At 41.3% G+C, this 25,249-nt stretch overlaps 1 protein-coding gene across 1 annotated transcript in view; it reads left to right on the top strand.

Annotated features, from left to right (window-relative positions):
• Positions 1 to 25,249, top strand: part of STK26 (serine/threonine kinase 26) — a 38,109-nt gene that overhangs the window by 7,094 nt on the left and 5,766 nt on the right. The window contains exons 3-6 of the mRNA XM_069015205.1: positions 8,496 to 8,726; positions 20,738 to 20,794; positions 22,447 to 22,555; positions 22,648 to 22,805. Coding sequence (XP_068871306.1) covers positions 8,496 to 8,726; positions 20,738 to 20,794; positions 22,447 to 22,555; positions 22,648 to 22,805 — 555 coding nt within the window. The remainder of the gene's footprint in view (positions 1 to 8,495; positions 8,727 to 20,737; positions 20,795 to 22,446; positions 22,556 to 22,647; positions 22,806 to 25,249) is intronic.

The raw sequence follows: 25,249 nt of genomic DNA, 5'->3' as shown, positions 1-25,249 counted from the left end.
TTTGCAAGATGTCAAGTTGTGTTTCAATGGAAGCTTCTGTGTTGGGAGCTGAATGCAGAATAATAAAAACACTGTACAGTTTGAAGTGGCCTGAGCGTTGTAGCATGCCTAAATGTAAAACACAATAAACAAGATTGAATTTCTACTGATGTAGATCAGTTAAAAACATAGAGAATTATGAGGGGACCAAAATGTTCTTGCTGTTGATCTCTCACCTAGGAAGGTGTCATCTGGCAGCTGGTCATAGCAAGAACATTGTTACATTCCTGCACAGCTTTAGTCTAGTTGGCAAGAAGAATCTGATTCCTTGGTTTTTTTTTACAGGGTGTTTCTTTTCCTCCCCTCCTCCTTCCCCTTTCGTTTTATGTAATGAGATGCTTTGCCATGCTATGAATGAGCTGCAAAGTAATTGAAAAAGGAGTTTCCTGAAACTGGCAGGTTGGTTCTGGCAGCAGAGGTTTCTTGCTTTCTTTGTAGCTCATTTTGGGGCTGTATTTCTGGTTTTTCATTGTCTGCTTTTTGTAACTTCAGGTCCAGTATCATTGATATGATCAAGGGCCAGTGTTCAAGAAGAGAGTACAGCTTTCAAGCTTGTGGTCCTCTAGCCTTGGGGAGAAGACAGAAACCTAGGATTCTAGTAGATTGGTGTGTTTGCCTTCCTTTCTCCAAATAGCCCTCCCCAAATTAAAGGAATGGCGATACCCTCTTAAGTGTGGGGTCCCACTTAGGGTTTATTGCAGGCAGTCACTATGCCTGAAGACTTTAGTTACCTGTGGTAACTAAAGTTGTGGCCTGCTCTTCAGCCCACCCACACTGTGGTTTGGAGCCATCCTTTTTCAACTAGCGTGTTTGTGCCTCACTTTAATTTTGTTTAGACTGAAAATAAGTAATGACTTCTTCACTGGAGAGATTTAGCAAAAGTACTAATGTGTTATACTTGAGGTCTTTTTACTACTTTTTAGTTTATGAACTGGCAAGTTTAAAACTTGGATTTTGTTGTTTAAAACCTTATCTTTGTTCTAGCTGGCTTATAGTATGATTCTAATCTTATTTACAGGCAGAAAATCTGTGTATCAAGTCCTAACTTACACAGAAGAAATGCTAAAATGGCTTCTAGAGTGAGAAGGCCTGTCAAATTTATGTAGGAGTTGCCACTTAGCTGTATTTAAATATTAGGAAAATTGTTGAAATGCTGTAATGATACAGTTTATTGCTGGCAGAGTTCTGACGTGATTATTCCTTGAAATAGGTGTGGCAAAAAAAAAAAAAAATTGTGTACTGATAAGCAGGCTGGTGCTGAAAGGAAAGGCACACTGCTAAAAGTAGGCTGCAGCCCATAAATGGTTATTTTTCCATATTCCTATTAGATCTGGCCTTGGAGATCTCTCTGCAGAGTGGGTTTTTCAAAGCAGTTCTTAAAATGGAGAGGTTACAAGTGTTCTTTAATGAGAAATTGCAGTAGTCCTTTATGTTCCGATTTCTAATTCAGGTTCGTTCATTGAGGTGGGTTAGTTACTCATTTAGCTGTCACTTATACTGTACTGTTCAACGGAGAAGATGAAACTTGTTGTGAAATACCAGTTTGTTGAACTCTTAATAAATGCAGAACAGAGTTAGTTGGAACACTGGGACATCACAGAACCTGTTGATTTCTTGAACTGATTCTTTCTCCATTTCAGGATGTCCATACTTCTAGCTAGAAAACATTCTAGCCACTCACATCTTTCTCAAATCATAGTAAAGACTCAATCATGTAGTTTTTGTGTCCCTCCTCCTGCCTTAATTTCTCTGACTTTTTTAATAGGCTATGCTCCTCAGACATGTGAACAGACTGGAGATCATGCAACTATATGCAGTGGTTTGAGGACTTTTTAAAAATATGCTAGGTAGTTAAAAGGTGTTGATACACAGAATAGAAATCAAGTGTGACTCCGTTTGAAGTGTAGGATGTCAGTTATAGAGAAACTCACTGTCATGAGAAATTTCTCATAGTTTTCTTTCCTCGGTGCAGAGTACTCTTTATAAATAATTGGTGTAAATTTTTTTAATTGCCTTGTGTCAAAGAGCTAATCTTTGGGACATATGGTATTAGGTTTTTTTTGTGCTTATTTATGCTTTTTCCTAAGCTGCTTTATGTTGTGTGAAAAAAAAGCTAAGAACAGAGGAAGTGAGTTCAGTGTTTTCCATTTTCAGCAACTTGCATCTGCCACAGGTCAGAGATGGTTTGAATATAAAGGTAATTCTTTCCTTAAAAATCTGACAGTAGGTGGATTTGAATGCTGATTTTAGAGTTTTGATAGTCATATAAATTTTCAAGCAGCTCACCTTATGGCTAACTTGATAAAAACAAAGCCACATATGTTTTTGCTTACTATTTTTGCTTTTATATGGAGTTCTCCAGGTTCTCACTAAAAATGGCAATGAGTCTTGGCTTTGTCAGATAAGAGAGATGTTTCATAAAGGGTGTAATGGAGGTCAGGTCCCATTTAAGGACAGCGAAACCCAGATCTAGTTTTTACTACCCACTGAGTAGAAAAGCTTCTAGATAATGTAAAAGTTTGATAAAATCAAATTATTTTGTTGTTAAAATAATCTTCTCTGCGTATGTATCATACAGTTCCAGTAAATATAATCAAATCCTGGTATCTGAGTCTTGAACAGGACTGCAGGGCAGCATTAGAGTTTATTTGCATGCCAAAGTAGCTGAAAACAGAAGTGTGTATGTGTTCAAGATGGAGAAAAAGAGATGTCTAGAGGTTCCACCCTTGTCTTGAATGTCAGCAGGTTCATTTTTTCTTATTGTTTGTAAGTAATAATGGATCTGCACCTGTGCCTTCATTAACTTCAAACTACTTAAATTTTTATGTATACACACACCCCTACCACCTATGGCACTGTTTCTGGGAGTAACTTTCCTTATGCAGGTAAAATATGAAAATATATGTAATTTATGTAAATAAATATTGTTATATGATTTAACATGCATGGTGTATAATGTGTGTGTATATATATATATAATATCTGAAACTACATGCAGATACTCTATGGGAAGAGATAAGAAGAATGTATCTGTCGATTAAGACATTACTCTTAAGAAGTACGGTAGCCTATCAGGTTTGTCTTTCTTACTCCCTCTTAATTTTATTTTTGGGGGTTCTGAACAGAAGAAAAATTTAAGAGGCTACTTATTATCTGAGAATATGTAAATGCCTGCAAATGGAATTGCTTGAAAATGCAGTCTTTTAAACACAGGTAATTCTGATGGCTTCCAAAGCTACCAGGACCTGTTACGGTGCCATAGTAGTGGGTGCTTGAAAAGCATGAGTAAACACTCTGTGGTCTTCTCTTACCAACCTTTTATAAAATCCTTTGAACTAATTATTTTATCTTTATTTAATGCTTTTTGGGTAATGTCTCCCAGTGTAGGTGAGCTGTTCTGTAGCACTGCTACAATTCTAAGGGAACTTCTGTTCCAGATAAAGCCTGGGAGATGCTTGAAAGTCCTGTTAGTGTAACAGCATTTCTCAGGTTCTAGAAATACTGTTAAGACAAGAGGATGTATGTTCTCATGTTGACAGACTACTTAGAAGAAATCTCACAAGACTGTTAAAATACTTGCTTTAGGAATCCTAGAGGATGTTAGGTGATTGATTTTGTTAGAATCAAGGCCTTAGTTCAGTCTGTCCAAGAGTCTTTCAAGTTTTGCTTTTTCATTCAATTGTATTTGAATGAAATTCATTAATACGTATTTTCAGAAGACCTGTTTCTGTCAAAGAGCTGTCCTGCACCAACAGATCCCGACAAAGCCTGACACACTGTTTCTTCTAATTTGGTCTATTTGATGTCTGTATAATCTTGGAAGTTACATATTCAGTATGTTTTAAGTTTCTTTTAAAGGAAGAATTCAGAATATGAAGAACAGGTACATGACAAGGTCAGAGGTGGAAAGGTGAATCAGCAAGTCAATCTTGTAGCAGAACACAGCCAGGACATTGCTTCAGAAACACGTGTTTATTGGAATCAAAGGAAAGTGCTTCTACAAGCCAGATTGGCACAATACTTGATGCAGCACCTGGCAGAAATTACGTTTTTAAAAAAAAAAGTATGCTGGCAAAAATTATGCTATAGTGTTTTTTATTTGGGGCTTCTGGGCGGGTGGTCAGACTGGATGACTTCCTCTCTTTTGAGTTAGATTGTGTGACTTTCTGTGTGCACATACGTATGTGTATAAACAGGTACAGTGATGGCACAAGGTTGGATAAGAGAGTTTTCCTGAAGGCTCCAGGCTGTGTGGTTGTACTGGGCTGGTGAAGTGGCGTACTTGGAAGCAGTGCAGAGGGCTTGTCTTGTCACACTCATGCTGGTGCTCTTAGTCACACTGGTGAGAACGGAGCTGGCAAGTGAATGTGCCTGTGCTTGTCATACTTGTTGCTGCTTTTGTCTATAGAACCAGGCTTAGGGAGGGGAAGAGCAAGACATTCTCTGCCTGATTTGTGCACTTCCAAGGTGTTATCTTTGGAGAGGTGATGATGGAGTCCATATACTGTCTATTGTGTTGTTACCATCTGCTGCCCAACAGACATGGCTTCCCATGGAAACCAGTATTTATTTTAAAAAAAGTTATTCATGCAGGCATCTTTCAAAGCTTTTTTCCATTTCACTGAAAGATCTGTGAGAAAACAAGGAATAACAATGGGTGGTTTTGCTCAGGAGTGTTAATAGTGTTAAAAATCTCAATTTGTACCATATTAGAAACTTACCTGACAGCTGTGTTGCAGAAATGTACTGGTATGTATTACCGCAGGCCTGGTTCCTACGGTATAGCACCGTGTCCCGCAGCCATAGGGAGGAGGAGGAGGAGAAGGTCCAGCAGGCAGGAGTTGTGCAGCAAGATTGATTTATTTAATTATTTTACAAACTCTTTTATAGACTTTTTTCTTCTTAGTCTAATTGGACAAAGGACCAGCCACCCCTTGGGGGTGATCGGCTAAAATCCTAAAACATCCATTGTCAAAATATTTTCTACTATACCATAAACAAGACTTTTCAAGGTTGTAGTTGTCTGGGTTGTTTACATTCCCTGCCACCTCTTCTGTGAGAGAGAAAAGTCTCTCACGGACTTAGAAAATAGCAAGAAAATCCTTGCTAGCAGCATTTTTGTATCTACAGGTATGTACTGAGGGTGTGTATACACACATATGCACTTCTGTTTATATAAAATATATCTTCATCCTTTTCTGTACATTTGTTTACAGAGCAGTCTTTTAAAGTTTTGTTTTGTTTTCATCAGTTATAGAAAAACATTCCTGTAGAACAATAGGCTGAAAGACAAGAAAATTAAGAAAGGTAAAAGCAAATATGTTTCAAAATGCAGTCTTTGTACTATGGCCGTGTTTTAAATTATGTAGTGTTACGAGTCTGAAGTCATTCCATAGGACATTATCTCAATATTAGCTGTAGTTGGTCAGAAATATCTGTCTTTATCCTGGAGTGTCCTACAGTGCTTTGTCAGCCTCGGTGAGTAGCAGAAGCTGTAAAGCTGACTTTGCTTGCTGTGAGTGGATTTTCTGAGTATAGAAAGATGTGACTGTTTCCTCAAATAGTCTCGCACAGTTTGTTCTCCTCTGATGCCCCTCTGTTCCACCTCCTCCTCCCAGGGATGTACATGGAGTTGTGCAGCATTGGGAAGTCCAACCATGACTGATCTCTCCCTATACTCCAGCACTCACATATAATGGCATCAGGAGTTGTTGGAAGATAAAATAGCCTTTAAAGCTCTGATTCACCTGAAGTAGCTCGGGGGAGAGAATTTGTAGGCCTGGTTTGTTCTGTTGATGGTGGTTGAGTGGGTGTATAGGATGGAGTGATGTGCTTTTCTGCTGAGGAGCCCAGAGGAGTTTTTTGCTTAAGGTTTCTCCCCATGCAAAATCCAGGTGTTGCCCTTTGAGGTGATCAGACATTTGTAAAGGGCTGGATTAGCTGAGTATGTCTGTGATTAAATTGCTTTTCTTTTATCTGACTGGAAGTGTTTAACAGGTTTAATCTAAAATCAGCAACAGCTATTAGTATGAATGACTCCTGAAATCCCAGATTCCAAGTATGTCTTAAATTGAAGCTAGTTTTTGTAAAGATGAGTATTTAAGCATCAATAAAAAGTTTTGCCAGTCATCTCTCTTAACTTGTTTCTTAGAAACTGTGTGTCTCTGTTTATTGTAAATGGAGAACTATCAGTTAATTATTCCTTATTGTAACTAATGCAGTTGAGAAACGATTCCTGGCTAGACGACAGTTTGGCATCTTACCTGGCAGCAGGGAAAGGCTGGGTGGCAGTCATGCTGCTTTTGCTACACCTGTCCCTACAAAAATTTTTTGGAGCACTCATGAAAATAGATTTTAAATCCAGATTTTTTTTTTAAATGGTTTCTAGTCTTAGCGATGAAATGATGGCAGGAGCTGGTGCAGTAGTGTATGGCAATGTGTCTGTCTTTGGACAGTCTGAAGATTTACTGGTGTTCTGGGACCATTTTAACTAAAAGTTTTATGAGCACCTCAAGCCTTCAGTAATTTGCTTTCCCAATATAACAATATTAGTTCTCCCAGGTTTCAGGCCAAATAGGCCCCCCCCTTTTTTTTTTTTATTTGCTTTGGTTGTGTATTTGTTCATCTTTTGGGTCTTTCACTGTCTCTATCAACAGAAGAAAATACATTTTTTTTGTTTAACTATTTCTAGGAGTTGCTTGTTTTTAATGGAGCAGAGTAGCAATGAGCTCCTTGTAGACAAAGGGGAAATTCCTCATTCCTCTTGTAATGTGCTGCTCAGGAGCAGCCGTGTGTCTTGTCTGTTTGCAAAATCTAGAAATCTTACCTCCACGGATCAGTATGAATCTGCTGTACTAATTCATGTTCCCGCCTCTTGTGATAGCAGAAATAACAGCTTGGTATGTATGAGCAGTGAACTGATTCAGCTGAAAATATACCTGGCAAATCATATAGTTAATTCTTAGCTAAATCTGTTTCCTGATTCTTTCACCTTATTGTTGAATACATTTTGGTTCTGGTCAAAGGGAAGAAGCAACAGTAAGGGCCCAGCTGTAAGAAAATGGGACTGTCTGTTTTGGACTAGCTTAAAGTACTAATATATCTTTTTTCCCAGTAAAGATTTTCTCATGAATTTTCAAGAACACCAATGTAAAGTTGTTTTCTGGAGTTTGATGTTGATACTTGAGTATTTGGTTATGTAGCGTAATCTGTGCTTTAGGTTAAATGTCTTCTTTCAAACCTGCTGCTTCTTTTGCTGGTTCTGACTTCTGGAATGTGAGAAAGATGCAGAGCAAAGCATCTCTTCCGTATTTTCAAAACTTCTTACTGAATTAGAGGGCTTTTTTCAGGCAGGGATGTTTCTTTATTCAGCTCTGATTTGTGCAGTCAGTTGCCCAGTTCTGATAGCAGTAAGGTGTTTAATTGTGTTGCTCTTCAAAACATGGGCTGTTCTGTTCTTTTGGTGTGTCTGTCTGACCTCTTCAGAATGTTTCTCAGTAAACTTTTGTACTCTGGTCTGAAGTTCTGTGTTCTTAAACTGTGGAGTGTGTCATCCTCATCCTTCAAAAGCCACTGCTCTGATGTTTGGATATGCAAGGTTCTCTAAGCAGCCACATGGCTTGCTTTATCTTGAAGGGAAAATGAGAATTTGCTCCTTCTTTTTTGCCCTCCTGACTACTTGAGTGAAGCTAAGAAATTTAAAATACTTGTATAATAACCAGTCTGGTGATTTTAAGAGTAGCTACTCAGCAGAGATTGCAAACCAGTGGTGTCCTCAGCAGTGTTTTGCTTCTGTGTGCATGTATGGTGGTAGCAGTCAGTTCTTACCAGTGCTGTGGGTTCAGTACTCCATGACAGCCTTCTTATTTCTTTGCTGAACATCTCTCAGTTCCTTTGGCTCATCTTTCTGTCAGCACTTTTAACTGCCCCAAAGACACCTAGTCTTACCTGATCTTGGAATCTGGCTGTTGTGCCGTCCTCTCCCAACCACCCCTCACTGAGTTATGTGACAGGGAGCTGTGCCTGCCCCAGGCTCTTGGCCAGGTGGGAAGTCCAGCCTTTTCTGCCTGGGTGATGATGGTGGTCCTGTGCCAGTAATTGCATTCCCCAGTCTTCTGAATTACTGCACAGACAGGATTAATGTTAAGAACAGCTCTATTCTTTCATTTTAAAGGGTTGTTATGTGAGGAAGTGAAATGAGGTTTGTACCTGATTTCCTCCCTGGTAAGGCTCACTTACCTTTGACAGAATTGCATAATGTATGTTCTGTAACTAATAGCTGAATTAGAAGTTAGTGTGTGGGAAATAAATTTATCTGATGCAGCCATTCTGGTGATGATAAATCTGGATGATGTGCTTCTTGGGAAGTAATGACGGCTAATAACTTGGAAGTAACTTAGGCACCTCATGTGTCTTTTTCCCTTCCTTTTTTTTTTTTTTTTTTTTCTCTTTTCTAGAACCATAGAGCAGACCCAGAAGAACTATTCACAAAACTGGAACGCATTGGGAAAGGCTCATTTGGTGAGGTCTTCAAAGGAATTGATAATCGGACACAGCAAGTGGTTGCCATAAAAATCATAGACCTTGAGGAAGCAGAAGATGAAATAGAAGACATACAGCAAGAGATAACTGTTTTAAGTCAGTGCGATAGTCCTTATGTAACAAAATACTATGGATCTTATTTAAAGGTAATGTATAGTATTTCACAAAGATTTGCTAGAATGCTGCTAGGAAAAACATCTAAAATTAAGGAAGATTTATCATGCCAACTTGGCATTTTTAGTAGGTTTTTATTTTTCTTTGAACAGAGTTTTCCACTTCATTTTTCTCCTTTTGCTGCTTGCTCTTTGTGGCTGGGATTTGCACAGAATGGCTACAGAATGAACAGCGTTGATAAAGGATTCTTTTTGCCATTGCTTTTGGACCTTGGTTTTCTCTCTTCCCTCCACAATCCCTAGCATAATTTTGTGGCCTTTCTGAGCAAGAAAAGTATACCTTTGTAGTTACAGAAACAAAAGTTGTTCCTGGTGTGGAAAGAAACCCTGCATCATGTAAAATGTGTTGGCAGTTATGCAGCTTAGTAGGCCTGAGACAAAGTAACACTGACATCAGCAGAGTTATATAACCACTGTGTAAAATGTTATCTAAGGCATAACTTAGCAAACAAAAATGAAAACCTACAGAAGAACAAAATGTTGAGTAAGACTTTTCACCTTAGATAATGCTTAAGTGTTTTTCACTGCAGACATATTTTAGGTGACTTTTAAAAAATCCCTAAAACTATTTAATCAAAGCTAAAGTTTTAATGACAGTTCGAAGTATATTAAGTGTCTGGGAGGGGTTATTTGCTTGTGTTTGGTTTTTTTGTTAGTTTTGGTATGTTTGCTTCAGTTTGGGATGTTTTTCTGGTTGGTTTTGTTTTGTGGTGCTTGGTCTCCCTCTCAGCATTTCTGCTTTCTTAAGGTGTAGTGGGGTTTTCTATAGTTTAAAGACAGATTTCTGATAAGTGTTCTCTGTGTCACACTTGTGCTTTATCTTTCAGTGATATGTGGAAGTATTTGCAGAATTTATTTAGTAATGTTCTTTGTAGATGTTTCTTTTTTCCTGTTTAAATTGCAAAAGTATTCAATTTTTTATATTTTTATAGTAAGTGGGCAAGTTATTTTTCCAATATATCTGGTATATTTAGTATACTCCAAATACTACCTTCTCATTTTGGCTGATGCAAGACAGTTATAATGGCTTTGCTGTTCACTGAGAGTTCTTCATACACAAGTAAACATACAAATTGCCATTGATATCCCATTTTTGCTTCTCTTTGTTGGGCTCAATCAGTGGGATTTTTGTTTTGTTTGTTATTAAGTACTAAAGGTCTGAGAAGTAGGATTTACTTTCTGGCATCACACTATATTAGAACAAGCAGGTTCGTCTCAAGATAACTTTGAATTCAACTAGTAAGGTTCCCCTGGAGCAGTCACAAATGGTACTGCAGATCCAGACATGATCAGTAGTTTTTACAGTCCTTTATTTTCTGTGATGAGGTAAGTCCTAAATTCTATTCTCCTGAATATCCATCCTTTCAACTTTGTGCTGTAAAAGCCCAGTTGTTTGCTTTGAAGTACAAACAGGTCAATGTAACTCTTGGAAAGTGTTTTTACTTGGAAGAGGCTGTCCTGGGTTGCAGTGTATTCTATTACTATCCTCATGAGCTCTTGAAATCAGGTGGGGCAGTGTTTCTGTGCCTCCTCCCCCCAGACTATCTTTCTGTTAATGGCCCATCAATGCCCTGCCACATGACACATAGGTAACTCCCTCTGGACCATCTTCTGTTAACGAGCCTAATCAACACTTGGCCTCATGACTCATTACCCCATTGTGAGATGCTCCACCCAGAGGGAGGAACCAAGCATCCCATCATGGATATAATCTGAGATGCTGAACACCAGAGACAACCCTTTCCACTGGATTTCCAGAGGACAGGAGCTACACAGCCACCACTGGACCTTCTGAGGAAGAGCAGACCCTTTTCTACAGGATCACCGCTTCAGAGGACTGCAGCCACCATTCTGCCAGACTGCTGCCCACCACCCTGACTAACAGGGAGTCAGGTTGTATCTTGACTCTGTCATTTTGAACCAGTGTTTTCTTTTAGTTTTTTTCCTTTTCTTTTATTTCCCTATTAAATTGTTATTCTGACTTGGTGCTTCCCACTGGTTTGTTTTCAAACTAGTACATATTTTGGCGCCCAATGTGAGGCTTGCTCTGAGAGAAAGTCAGAACTACAATTTTGTATGAACAGAAATCTATTCACCATGGTGCTCAGCTTGTCTACATGGGTACTGTGTATCTTGCTCTCTATATTTTTCCTCACATGGGGAACTACCTGCCTGTTGTGTTACTCCTGTTAAAACCAGGGAATGGTATGAGAATTGCTTTATTGGTTTATTATGTCTATAGCATAATAACCTGCGAGGCGATGAATACCATTCGGAATATATACTCAATTTTGTTTGGCTGTCCTAGTCTGGGCTCCTATGTCTGGGATCTCTTCAACAATCGCACCCAGCCCCTGGTGGGAGGAGTAGAGAGTGGTTTCTTCCAGCCTTTCAGGCCAGGCACAGCAGTTTTTGAAAATATTGAATTCACTCTGGATGTCAAAGATGGCATTAACTTCCTGTCAGTTCTGCTTTGTCTTCTCTGTACATCCTGCACCGTGTACACCATGCTTAGAGTAAGAACTATGGCACAGCATCCTCACGATGAGGGAGGGAAAAAGAGCAGAGCAACAAACACCATGTCTACACAGACTGTCAAAGAGAATAAAGAAACCAAACTCAAAGCAACAGTGTCCATGTCTATGCAGACTGACGCAGAGGAGAAAGGAACCAAACGCAAAGCAACAGTGTCCATCTCTACGCAGACTGGCACAGAGGAGAAAGAACCCAGACGCAAGTTCACAGCGTCCATGTCCACGCAGACTGACACAGAGGAGAAAGAAACCAAAGGCGCTGTCAGCATCTCCACACAAACTGTCGCTGAACCAGAACAGCCTAAACTGATTGCAGTTGCCCCTGTGCAGAAGAAGAAATCAAAAAGCAAATCAGTCCGCATAGTGACTGACAAGGATGCAGCAGGACCTTCGCACCCAGCAGAAGAGGCAGAGCCAGAGATCATCACTCGGTCACTATCCCTGGGTGAGCTGCGTGACCTGCGGAGGGAATTCACCTGCCAGACAAATGAGTCCATCCTGACCTGGCTGCTCCGCATCTGGGACACCATTCTGGATGGAAGTGAGGCCAGGCAGCTGGGATCTCTGTCCCAGGATGTGGTCATTGACTAGGGGATCGGGAGAACCCAAGAAACTCTCAGCCTCTGGTGGCGACTGCTTACAAGTGTAAGAGACAGGTACCTTTATAAAGAAGACCTCCAGGTGCACCAAGGGAAATGGAGCACAATGGAACAAGGTATCTGGTGCCTGAGGGAATTGGCTGTGCTAGAGATCATTTTCTCAGAAGACGAGAGATTTCTGAAGAGCCCAGATGGTATCCAGTGCACATCACAGATGTGGTTGAGGTTCGCACGCCTTGGACCAGAGATGTACTCCCGTTACCTGGCAACGCTGCAGTGGAGGGAAGGCGAGGACAGGGTGGACATCTTGGTGAACAAACTGAGGATTTACGAGGGCACCGTCACAGCCCCGTTTCGCACCCACGTCTCGTCTGTGGAAAGAAGGCTTTCAGCTGAGCAAGTCCAGAGCTTGATTGAAGAAGGCCATCAGAAACCGAAAAAGGAACTGAAGGAAGAGATTTACCACATCTCCCCAGAACCAACAAGAGTCTCTGCCATTAGGAGCAGGTGTCCCCCAACCGGGGAGAGAGGATACACCCCACGAGGTAATCTCTGGTTTTTCCTTCAGGAACATGGAGAGGACATGAGTAAGTGGCATGGAAAACCCACCTCCTCTTTAGCAGCCAGGGTACGTGAACTAAAAAGAGGGACAGCTACCACAAGAAGCGCATCTAGAGTCAACATTGCTCCGGTCTCTCGTGCACAGAACTCCAGACGGTATAGGAATAATAATATCACCGATCCTCTTGAAGGGACCTCAGGACCATATTCGCCGGAGGGAAGCAACGTGTACCATGACCAGGAATAGAGGGGCCCTGCCTCTAGCCAGGTAGAGGAAGGGGATAATCGTATTTTTTGGACTGTGTGGATCCGAAGGCCTAGCGCATCTGACCCACAAAAATACACGGCTTTGGTTGACACTGGTGCTCAATGTACTCTGATACCATCAAGGTATGTGGGAGCAGAACCCATTTCTATTTCTGGGGTGACAGGAGGATCCCAGCAGCTGACTGTACTGCAAGCTGAAGTGAGTTTAACTGGGAACAAGTGGCAGAAACACCCCATCGTGACTGGCCCGGAGGCCCCGTGCATTCTCGGCATAGACTATCTCAGAAATGGATATTTCAAGGACCCAAAAGGACATCGTTGGCTTTTGGGATAGCTGCTGTGGAGACAGAAGATATCAGACAACTGAGTACATTGCCTGGCCTCTCAGATGACCCCTCTGCCATGGGACTGCTAAGAGTTGAAGAACAACAGGTACCAATCGCCACAGCAACAGTGCACCGTCAGCAATACCGCGCCGACAGAGACTCTGTGGTTCCCGTCCATGAGATGATTTGTAAACTGGAGAGCCAAGGGGTGGTCAGCAAGGCCGTTCATCTTTCAACAGCCCTATATGGCCAGTGTGTAAGTCCAGCGGAGAATGGAGACTGACGATGGATTACCGTGGCCTGAATGAGGTTCGGCCTCCATTGAGCGCTGCTGTGCCAGACATGTTGGAACTCAGTACAAGCTGGAGTCCAAAGCAGCAAAGTGGTACTCCACTATTGACATTGCCAATGCCTTCTTCTCCATTCCTTTGGCAGCAGAATGCAGGTCCCAGTTTGCTTTCACCTGGAGGGGCGTGCAGTACACCTGGAACCGACTGCCCCAGGGGTGGAAGCACAGTCCCACCATTTGCCATGGACTGACCCAGACTGCACTGGAAAAGGGTGAGGCTCCAGAACATCTGCAATACCTCGACGACACCATTGTGTGGGGAAACACAGCAAAGGAAGTATTTGAGAAAGGAGAGGAAATCGTCCAGATTCTCCTGGAAGCCGGCTTTGCCATCAAAAGGAGCAAAGTCAAGGGACCTGCCCGAGAGATCCAGTTCCTGGGAGTAAAGTGGCAAGATGGACGACGTCAGATTCCTACCAAGGTCATCAATAAGATCACAGCAATGTCTCCACCAACCAACAAGAAGGAAACACAAGCTTTCCTAGGCGCCATAGGTTTCTGGAGAATGCACATTCCCAAGTACAGCCAGATTGTGAGCCCTCTTCTTGGTTACCCGCAAGAAGAACAATTTCCACTGGGGCCCTGAACAGCAGCAAGCCTTTGCCCAGATCAAGCAGGAAATTGCTCATGCTGTAGCCCTTGGCCCAGTCAGGACAGGACCAGAGGTGAAGAACGTGCTCTGCTCTGCAGCTGGGAACAATGGTCTGTCCTGGAGCCTCTGGCACAAGGTGCCTGGTGAGACTCGTGGCCAACCACTGGGATTCTGGAGCCGAAGCTACAGAGGATCTGAAGCCAACTACACTCCCACAGAGAAAGAAATCCTGGCCGCCTATGAAGGAGTTCAAGCTGCCTCAGAGGTAATTGGCACTGAAGCACAGTTGCTTCTGGCACCCCAACTACCGGTGCTGGGTTGGATGTTCAAGGGAAAGGTTCCTTCCATGCATCACGCCACCAACACTACATGGAGCAAATGGATTGCTCTCATCACACAGCGTGCCGGTATTGGAAACCCGAATCGCCCTGGGATTCTGGAAATTATAACAAACTGGCCGGAAGGTGAGACTTTTGGGTTATCTTCTGAAGAAGAGGAAGAGCAAGTGACTCGTGCTGAGGAAGCTCCACCATATAATGAGCTACCGGAGACTGAAAAGACGTTATGCCCTCTTCACTGATGGTTCCTGCCGAATTGTAGGTGCTAACCGGAAGTGGAAAGCTGCAGTATGGAGCCCCACAGAACGAGTTGCACAAGCTACCAAGGGACAAGGTGGATCGAGTCAGGTTACAGAACTTAAAGCTGTCTAGCTGGCTTTGGATATTGCTGAACGAGAGAAGTGGCCGAGGCTCTATCTCTACACCAACTCGTGGATGGTAGCTAATGCTCTGTGGGGATGGCTGGATCGCTGGAGAAAGGCCAACTGGCAGCGCAGAGGGAAACCCATCTGGGCCGCTGAGATTTGGCAGGGCATCGCCGCCCAAGTAGAGAAGCTGACTGTGAAGGTTCGACATGTGGATGCGCACGTATCCAAGAGTCAGGCTAATGAAGAATATTGCAACAACAAGCAGGTGGACCAAGCTGCCAAGGTGAAAGTATCTCAAGTGGATCTGGACTGGCAGCACAAGGGAGAATTATTCCTAGCTCGTTGGGCTTGGAGAGATGCAACATACCGATGGGCCCGTGACCGAGGGGTGGACCTTACCATGGACAGCATCTCACAGGTCATCCACAGCTGTGAGACCTGTGCTGCAATCAAACAGGCCAAGCGGGTGAAGCCTCTGTGGTACGGTGGACGATGGTCAAAGTACAGGTATGGGGAAGCCTGGCAAGTTGACTACGTCACCCTTCCCCAAACCCGCCAAGGCAAGCGCTACGTGTTGACCGTGGTTGAAGCAACCACTGGATGGCTGGAGACCTACCCTGTGCCTCATGCTACAGCCCAGAACACCATCCTGGGCCTGGAAAAGCAAGTCCTGTGGAGACATGGCACCCCTGACAGGATCAATTCAGACAACAAGACTCATTTTAAGAACAGCCTCATCAACACCTGGGCTAGAGAACACGGTATCGAATGGATATATCCGTTATCATGCACCAGCTGCCGGAAAAGTTGAACGCTGCAATGGACTACTTAAAACCACCCTAAAGGCACTTGGTGGGGGGACCCTCAAAAATTGGGACGTGAACTTAGCAAAGGCCACCTGGATGGTCAATACCCGAGGGTCCATCAATCGAGCTGGCCCTGCTGAATCTAAACCCTTGCACACAGTGGATGGAGATAAGAGTCCCTGTGGTACACATGAGAGGTATTTCAGGAGAGACTGTTTGGATTAATCCCACCTCAGGCAAAGGCAAACCCATCCGTGGGATTGTCTTTGCTCAAGGACCTGGTTACACTTGGTGGGTAATGCAGAAAGATGGGGAAACCCGTTGTGTACCACAAGGAGACCTAATCTTAGGTGAGAACTGTGTGTAGGGTTTCATTGTGTATATATTTGTGTGTGTGTGTGTGTCTAGAGTTTAAGGAAGATATTGATTTGGGATGATGTAGATGGTAATAGAATAAGGGGTGGATAATGTCCTGGGTTGCAGTGTATTCTATTACTATCCTCATGAGCTCTTGAAATCAGGTGGGGCAGTGTTTCCTTGCCTCCTCCCCCCAGACTATCTTTCTGTTAATGGCCCATCAATGCCCTGCCACATGACACATAGGTAACTCCCTCTGGACCATCTTCTGTTAATGAGCCTAATCAACACTTGGCCTCATGACTCATTACCCCATTGTGAGATGCTCCACCCAGAGGGAGGAACCAACCATCCTATCATGGATATAATCTGAGATGCTGAACACCAGAGACAACCCTTTCCACTGGATTTCCAGAGGACAGGAGCTACACAGCCACCACTGGACCTTCTGAGGAAGAGCAGACCCTTTTCTACAGGATCACCGCTTCAGAGGACTGCAGCCACCATTCTGCCAGACTGCTGCCCACCACCCTGACTAACAGGGAGTCAGGTTGTATCTTGACTCTGTCATTTTGAACCAGTGTTTTCTTTTAGTTTTTTTCCTTTTCTTTTATTTCCCTATTAAATTGTTATTCTGACTTGGTGCTTCCCACTGGTTTGTTTTCAAACTAGTTCAGAGGCTTTGCTTGGAAAAGTGTTTTGTGAAATCTCAGAATTAAAGAGTGATTTCAGCAGCTATAAATGGAGGAATTAAACTTTGTGTGAGGATTTGTTTTGTTTCTTCTTTGTTTTCTGGGGGGTGGGGAGTGGAAAAAGCTTTGTAAGTTATGGATTGACTAGGGAAAGAAAATAGTCTTTTCATTATTTGCAGCAATAGAGATGTGGAAAGTAAAGTCTAATTATTCTATCAGTGCTAAATAACTTGAATTTTGCTTAGGATTTTTTATTTTTTAAAAATTCGTAGTGAGTGTAGGATCATGTTAATGCTGCAGTACTCTCCTCACCACTGTGTGGGTTCTTTCCATTTCTATTCTAAATGGATACGTTCTGAAAGATTAATGCTGATCTCTTGTTTACTTTTCATGCTTGTAGAGTTTTTGGGGAGAGAAAATTTCCTCTTTTTAAAGAAAAGCTTTTTAACAGCTCTAGCTGTTAACTTTTTATTAGCTATTTCTTTGAGAGTGGCAGCCTAACTATTAAGCTGTGCAGTGCTTCATTCAGTATTTCATCTTCCTGTACATTGTAAATATCTCTTTGAAACAATGAAATGGGTACAGTTATGTACCAAATGACTGTATAATTAAAAATTAAAGAATATTGAGGTTAAATTCTGAAAATTAAGACATCTTATTTCTTACGAAGCTGAGTCCTAGGCTGCAGAGATCAGAAGCCGTTTGCCATGGATATAACTGGTGTGAAGTTCACATTTACAGTGGTCCCATATGTTTGTTGCTGGATGCTTCTGTTTATGTATAAAGATCACTGAAAAATTCCTAGAAATACCTTTTAAGATAATGGTTAAAAAGAGCATAAGGTAAATAGAAGGTATTTAAAAATTTAAGATACTTTTTTTTTTCCTTTGCATCTTTATTTACAGGGAAACAAAACGGTTGAGCCAGTGTGCTGTGTTTCAGATCATGCTTATGGACTAGAAATAGTTTATTAAAGTGTATTAATCATACATGGAGCTCTCTCTGAAGCTATAGAAATGCCATTAGAAATGTTTGTAATTTTCCACTGTTGAAAGAGACTTAGTGTTTTCCTGACTAAATACCAAAGTAAACCCTCAATGCAAAGGCATTCAGCTTGCCTACAGCACTTACTGATGTTTATCTAGTTCAGTAATCTAGATCTGTCTTAAATCTTTAAATTTTATAGTTTTTATTTTAAAGAAATCACAGCTGAGACCATGTGTTGGCTTCAGGTTTAGCATGTAAGTGTTGGTTCATCCAACTGAACTGTAGTGGAACATCTTCTGTTGTAACTTACTCTGGTTTTTTAATCAATTTTAACTAATCTTTGAGTAAGCAGATTGTTCTTGTCATCATTTTGAGTTTTCCCTCCAGCAAGATAGTTGATAGCTAAAAGTTGTTACGACTAAAACATGAAAGAAGAGATGTAGTTGTGAGGGGGTTCTAATTGCAAACATTTCAGATGAGAGATTTTATTTTTTTTACACTCTGTTCTACATAGTCTGTATCTTGACAATTTCTTCGCACTTCAGGATGCAAAAGGCAGCCTTGTGGCTGATGGAGATGGAGTGGCCCAGTCACAGGGAGCCTGGGGCTTGCCAGCTGCATGCAGGCTCTCCGAGATGCCCCTGCTGCTGAAAGGCAGAAGGGAGGAGTGTCTCTTTCAATTACTTGATTTACTAAGTTGTAACTTAGTCAGCTCAGCTGATGCTGTGTAAGTTACTCTTACATTCTGCAGCCTAGCTGTTCATTAGCTACAGCTTGTAAATCCAACTTGTAAATGTGATTTATAAGTGTGGACAGTCCCTTAATAGTTTCCTAGTAGTGCAATGTTACTTGTCTGTTATCAGGTATTTTAATCTTTAAAACCCTTTTCATTGGTACAAGATGGCAAGGTCTGCTTCCCTGAGGTTCTTGTGATAAAGTTGATGCCAGTTACTGTGACACAAAAAGGTACAAAAGCCCCATATCATGGTAATGTGGGATATCTTGAAGTTCAAATGGGAGTTTCCCATTGAATTAACTGTAAAGCTTAGGCGTTAGTAATTTTTTCCTAAATTTTCGTTGCATGTCTGGCAAGATCAGTAGCATTTTCTAAACATGCTGGTAGGTGGTGTGCAAGCACATATACAATCAAAGAATGCACCTTAATAAACACATTTGCATACAATAATAAAATGTTTTATCTTTATATCACGGCTTTCACTAATGTGTGTAGAATCATATAAGCTTCAGCTGTATTGCAGCTTTTGTGGCTGTAAGAAAATTTAAGTCCTGATAGAGGTATTTGTTCATATTTGTAGAAGGTCAGGATCTAAATTTGTCTCCTCATCCCCTATTGCACTTTGATTGCGATTAACATCTCAATAAATAAACCATTGGGTGCGGAGGGTACTCTGGATAAGTTAGGTGGGATAGCTGAAATGAGTGTATTCCTCCAGCTTAATGGCTTGTCAAAATGCATTACTCCCCTACCAGTTCAAGCAAGAAAAAGATTAAAAGTATTAAAAGTTACTGTAGTTCTGGCATGTTCTGGTTACACAAATTTGGTAAGCTTGATGAAGTGCTTCAGCTGGATTTCCCAACGGTACCATAGAGATAAATCTCTTGATGACTGGAATTCCATGATTGTTTTCCTTATTTGTGTCATTTAGACCAAGGTTTTCAATATCTAGACTTGTAGCTATTACAGCCACCTGAGCTTGCTCTTTTCTTTTGTAATTAAAACAAACCTGTCAGCTTTTCAGATTCAAATACGGAGAAATCCTCCTGTAGGATCCAAAGACTTCCATCAGAATTGTGCAGCACTTTGTGCAGCAAAGCTTTGTGACAATCTAAAGATAGTGGTTGTTCTGCCCTGTCTATTTATACTTGGCTGACAGAAAATGGCTAGGAAAAAGGTTATTCATGCCTGGCTAGAAAATGTCCACACCCAGTTAAGTGGATAGTAGCAATTTCTTTGAGACAGTACTTACTCATTTTCACCCTGTACTGTTCTCAAGTAATAGTCAAATCCTCCAAACGTGTCTGGTAACCACAATGTTTGCCTCGAACAGGAGTTCCTTGCAGGTCTTCTGAGCTGACAAAGTTGGGCTTTATAAAAACTGCTAAAATTAGCCAGCCCTTCCCTGCTGAGGTCATAATATTGGAATGGACTCTCATAAATTGTGTGGTTTTTAAATCAGTATAAATCTAACAGCACACTTTGTTAGGATGATTGGATGTGGTGCTTTCAGAAATTGCACCTTTATTTGCTTGCTGAGTTTTCTTGAGGTCTCCATCCCTGGGCAGGCCATAGGCTGGGAAAGTATACAATGAAGAATGCAAGAGGCTTTAAAGAGTACTCCTGCCCTGAGCTTGTGCTCTGCTGTGAGGAACTAGCACTGGTAAGTATTTGCTGGAAACTTACACTGTGTGTGTGGTACTTCACCAGCTGTGGTCCAATTGAGTATTTTTAATAACTGGGTTTTATTTTAAATAAAGAAATACATTTATTCACAGAATTTTCTGAAATAGTAGCCCATAGATTCATATTTGAATTTTGCCTAAAATGTGAGGGGACTCTGGCAGGCAAGTAGTCTGTAGATTTCCTACCAATGTTTCCAGTTTTGTTTCTGTGAACCAGCCACCTTTTGCAGTGACAAACCGAGGACAAAGTCATCACCTAGAAATCAGTGTTAGAAGAATTTGTCAGTTCTGGAGGTTGATACATCTCCACAGAGGAAGTGCAGAAACAAGTCATCACCTAGAAATCAGTGTTAGAAGAATTTGTCAGTTCTGGAGGTTGATACATCTCCACAGAGGAAGTGCAGAAACTCAGGTATTTGCAAGGTCCGCTTTAAATAATTATTTGTATTTAGTTAAAACTTAAACCACCACCTAATCACTTTTTTCCCCTCTAAGTTCTGTTCCTTTAAGTGAAATCATTTTAGATACTATTTAGCAGAAATTGGTTAGTAGTAATGGTGTTTTCTTGTTGCTTTTTAAATACAGAAGTCAAACATATTAATTAATATTTTAGACTTCACAGGAGCTGTGTGATCATTCTACAAGAAGTAATTGCATACAACTAGGTGATTAACAAGACTCTGTATTTGCCTTCTCCTAAGAGTGTGCTGGTAGTCTATTGAAATATATAAAAAATATATATAATTTTTTATGGCAGCCTTCGACTTCTCTCATGCCTTCTTTACAGGGCACAAAACTATGGATAATAATGGAATACTTGGGTGGAGGGTCCGCTTTGGATCTTGTAAGTATATGACTTTTTTTTTGCAATATAAGTATCAGTGAACTTTATTTCATTGTAGTTTTATATCACTTTATAAAAATAAGTACCTGGAGGCAGCTGATACTACACCAGTGCTATGTGGTAATACTCCAAAAAGTGTGAATTTGAATGGTAGTTCTGTCACATTGAATTCATGTTAATTTTTCTATTTTACTTTTTGTCTCTAAGCATTAGGAAGCATCCATTTGTTCTCAGTCAAATGAAGCAATGGTTTCTTTCAGTTTGAGAAGTTCTTTTCTTGCTGTATGTGGTGGGGGTTTGGATTTGGGGTCCTCTGTCTATCACTTCCCACCTCCTCCAAGTAGAATTCATTAGTCTTAGGTAAAAAATGTTTCCTTTAGTTTTGGATCTCAGGAATGAATGAAGAGTGTGTCCACAGCCACAGTTAATTTTAACTGGTTAAGAGGTGTTGGGTTTTCCATGTTCAGGTATTTTCAGTTAAGCATGAAAGCGCCTTTTACTTCAGATAGTGTGGCATTCATGGAGGGTGTAGCCTGGAGAGTGCCCAAGTGCAGTCCACTGAGTGTGGATGTGGTTTCCCCATGGTTTCGGTGCAGCTCTGCCTCAGTAACGCTACAGACCCACCCTTTCCTGTAAGATAATATAGCTCAGTCTTTGTGTGATTCAGAAGGGAAAATATCATGTCTTCACTATTACCAAATGGTGATAATTATGTATTTGCTAATTGGGGTCCTGTCTGCGAGAGTTGAAGTATGTGCTTGACTTCACAACTCTATCTAAACTTCTTTATGAAATTACATCACATCAACTCATCAAAGCATAGTAATTAGGTGTAGCATGTGGTAGTTTGTAGCTCTAGAACTTGGCCCTGAGGGGGCTGTGAGGTACTCTTTGACACTTTTGAGTAATTGATCATATTCTGTGGAGGGTCAGAAACAGGGAAATAGTTTTTACTTGTGCCAATTTAAATCACCTGTAAAAGAATAAGATCTTAGAAGAGTAAAATTTAAGTTTTGCCTCATCTGCCTCACTTTGCCTGACCATAATTTCATGGTGTTTTGGTGCTGTGTCGTTGGTATTTTTTTAATCACTCAACTTAATTTCTCCTGTTTTATTTGCATAGCTTTGAAATGTGCAAAGCTTACACTTAATCCATACTACCAGCTTTATGGTAGCATGTTAGGTTCTTGATACAAAAGCAGGCATGGAATCAAAAATGCTGGGACAAGTAAAAACTGTGTCATTAAATTTAAAACCCACAGTCAACAGATTAATCTGTTTTGAAATAAACTGGTTTTCTTAATTTACTTAATCTAAATTACAAAATTCAGTCTGCCATGTTTGCTACCTGTAGGGACATACAACTTTGTCGAAAGTTAGTTGTTGCTTTGCATGCTGAGGGGAACGCAGTGTATGTTTGAGGAGTAACAGCATTTTCAGTGTATTGGCACTGATGTGGAGGAGATGTGAAGGTGATCATTCCAGTGGCACCTATTTCAATTAGAATAATTACATATTGCATTGAATATTTCATTAATTTTGTTAGTTCTTTACTTTAAAAGCATGTTTCAATTTTAAGATTTAATTTAGTCAAAGCAAGGCAAAAATTAGATACAAGACTAAAATTATTTTAATGCATCTTTTTTCTGAAGCTGCGAGCAGGCCCATTTGATGAGTTCCAGATTGCTACTATGCTAAAGGAAATCTTGAAAGGCCTTGACTACCTACACTCGGAGAAGAAAATTCACAGAGATATAAAAGGTGAGCAACATTTCAAGTGTTTCTTTGTTAAAGCCTTCAAAAACTGTAAAACAGTATTCTAATTTTGTTATCATGTTATTTCCCCTTGCCAGCTGCCAATGTCTTGTTATCAGAACAAGGTGATGTTAAGCTTGCTGATTTTGGAGTTGCTGGGCAGCTAACAGACACACAAATTAAGAGAAATACCTTTGTTGGAACCCCGTTTTGGATGGCCCCTGAAGTTATTCAGCAGTCAGCATATGATTCAAAAGTAAGTACGAGAGTAGAACATACTTTTTTGTATCTGATTATCCAACGACATTTATTTTAATTTTTTGCTTTTAGCTCTATCAGTATGGGGGGTGGGGGAGGGAAGTAGATTTGAAATTACAGGATTTCAAATAATAAAAGTAGGATTAAATTGGTTTTATACAGTCATTACATGTCATTGTACTCAGGTGCAAAGTCACCAAGTAAAATGGTGATGTTGTGTGTCTCTTTCAGAGCAGCTCCCTGGATGTGGGGTGGTTGGTTGATTTGGTTTCAATTCAGTGTTTTGCATTTAATTCAAACAGTAATAAAGTATTCACAAAATAAAATGCCACCAGAACATGGCAGTTTATTTAAAGCCAAGATGGCAGCCAAAATGTTAATTTCTTCTCAGATTTTAATACACAGCTCTGGGTATAATTTCTCAAATAGTATTTCTGAGGATCCATGTAATGCTGAAAATTTTAGCACAGGTCTTGAGAAGGTAAAGAGTAACTTGGTGGCTGTGGCTTAGTAGCATTATGGTACATTGTGCCTTTCTTTGTCATGAGAGCTCTTGATGGATGACTAATTGCGAAGGAGAGTTTTCCTATGTGAACTAGCAGTGGAAAAGCAGAGTTCTTCCATGTTTTTCTGAGAGTTGGGAACTGGTGCTGGAAATGACAAGGAGGTAACAGTCCCCTCTTCTGTGTGTCAAACCACAAGATGTCCTAAAACATGTGGTTAGTGAAATGGCAGTATGCTTCAGTGTCTCGGTTTGAAGGACAGGTGTCTGCTAAGGAAGGCAGAAGCCTCCCTTGGAGTGGCAGATATAACCCCTTTCCCTCTGAGTTATTATAATTTTGAAATCAAGGGTCTTTAGGCAAAGATGTGGGAAATAGGAATAACAGTTCTTTACTATATATATATATAGATATATATATAACTAGTCAAACAAAACAACAACAACTATGACAGTAACAGCAAAAACAAACCCAGTCCCAGCCTTCTTGGCTGTCAGGCCCTTTCCCCTCGGATGCAGTTCCGCTCGCAGCCGGCAGGGGCGCTGGCGGCTCCCGGTGAGCAGGGCAGGTGCGATGGTTCCCCCGCGGCTGCAGGGGGCGCTCCGGAGCGAGCTCGGGGAGCACGCGGCTGCTCTGGTGCCCTGGGATCCCAGGGAAGGATGGAACAAAGGAGCTTCACAAACCGGTGGGCAGCTGGTCCCGGGTTCCCGGAAACAGCAGGCTGGACTGGTAGGCTGGAGCGGCAGGCACAAACACAAATCCCGGGTGGCAGACGAGATGTATCCAAAAGGGGGAAACCCCCCGGGGCTCCAGGCAGGCAGGGTGAGCACGGCTACAGCGTAACGAAGGCTCGAAGCAGCAGCGGGGTAGGGCAGCCGCAGCCCAGGCTCCAGCAGGGCAGGGAAAGCAGCTTTGGGATCCCCGGTGTTGTTTCCAGTAGAAAGGAAAGACTCCGAAAACGGGAACCAGCAGCTCCTTTCTCTGCACCTTCTCCCTCCAGACGCTGAGAGCGAACTGAACTGTCCGCCAGGTGAGAACAAAAGCCTGGACGGGCCCTTTTGTCTTTCTTAAGTATGGCTATCTCCTCTCAAGTATGGCCATTTATCTCCTAGCAACATGCTATGGGAAAAAATTCCTTTAACAGAAAAAAACTAGGACTAAACTAAAACCCCAACATTCAGTCTGGCACTGGACTTTCCACATTCTGTAGACAAAACCTTAAATAGGAGCAAGAGAATAAAAATCTGTTATATGTGAAGTAATACTTTCCTACTGCTTTTTCTCAAATAGTAAACATGAAACTGTACTTATGTGATGTGCATATAAAGAAAAAACTGTTGGATATCTGAAGTGTCCTGAAAACATTCACACTCCAAAAGATTTTCCTGGGATCATTCAGACTTGAAGGAATTTGTGTACTTTTCACAACACTTCTTGCTAATAAGAAGTTGGAATTCTCCTCTTTAGGGTTCTAGTGGTCCCACTGTAATGTGTTTTGTAGGGCATTTTGGAAAAGCCCTCTACCCTGCTTTAAAAATGTGTGTTGGCCAGCCAGATGGGGAAGAATTCCTCTTCTGCTTGCCCTGTGTATACATCAGCTTTATCACCCCTTCATTTAAATTTTCCCAGCAACCTAATCTTTTGCCTTCCATATCTCCTCAGTATGTTGCAAGAGCAATGTCTTCCCCCTTTTTTTCCATGCCAGTAGTCTGATGGGAGAGCACAGAAGATACAAGCCTTTGGTAGGAGAGATGAAGAATTTGGATGGGATTAATTTGGATTAAATTTCTAGACTAATACTGATGACTGTTTTGGTATCTGTACTGAATTTTAATCTTCTTCTTTCTACTCCAAAATGATGGAAAATAAACTAGAAATTCATACATTTTAGTAGTGTCAGAGATTTGTAAGCCCCATCTCTTCTTTCAAATAATTTTGCTCC

Source organism: Aphelocoma coerulescens, chromosome 4A (genome assembly GCF_041296385.1).
Source record: "Aphelocoma coerulescens isolate FSJ_1873_10779 chromosome 4A, UR_Acoe_1.0, whole genome shotgun sequence".
Taxonomy (NCBI): Eukaryota; Metazoa; Chordata; class Aves; order Passeriformes; family Corvidae; genus Aphelocoma; species Aphelocoma coerulescens.
The sequence above is the reverse complement of the archived record's forward strand: the minus strand, read 5'-3'. Positions and strand labels throughout refer to the sequence as shown.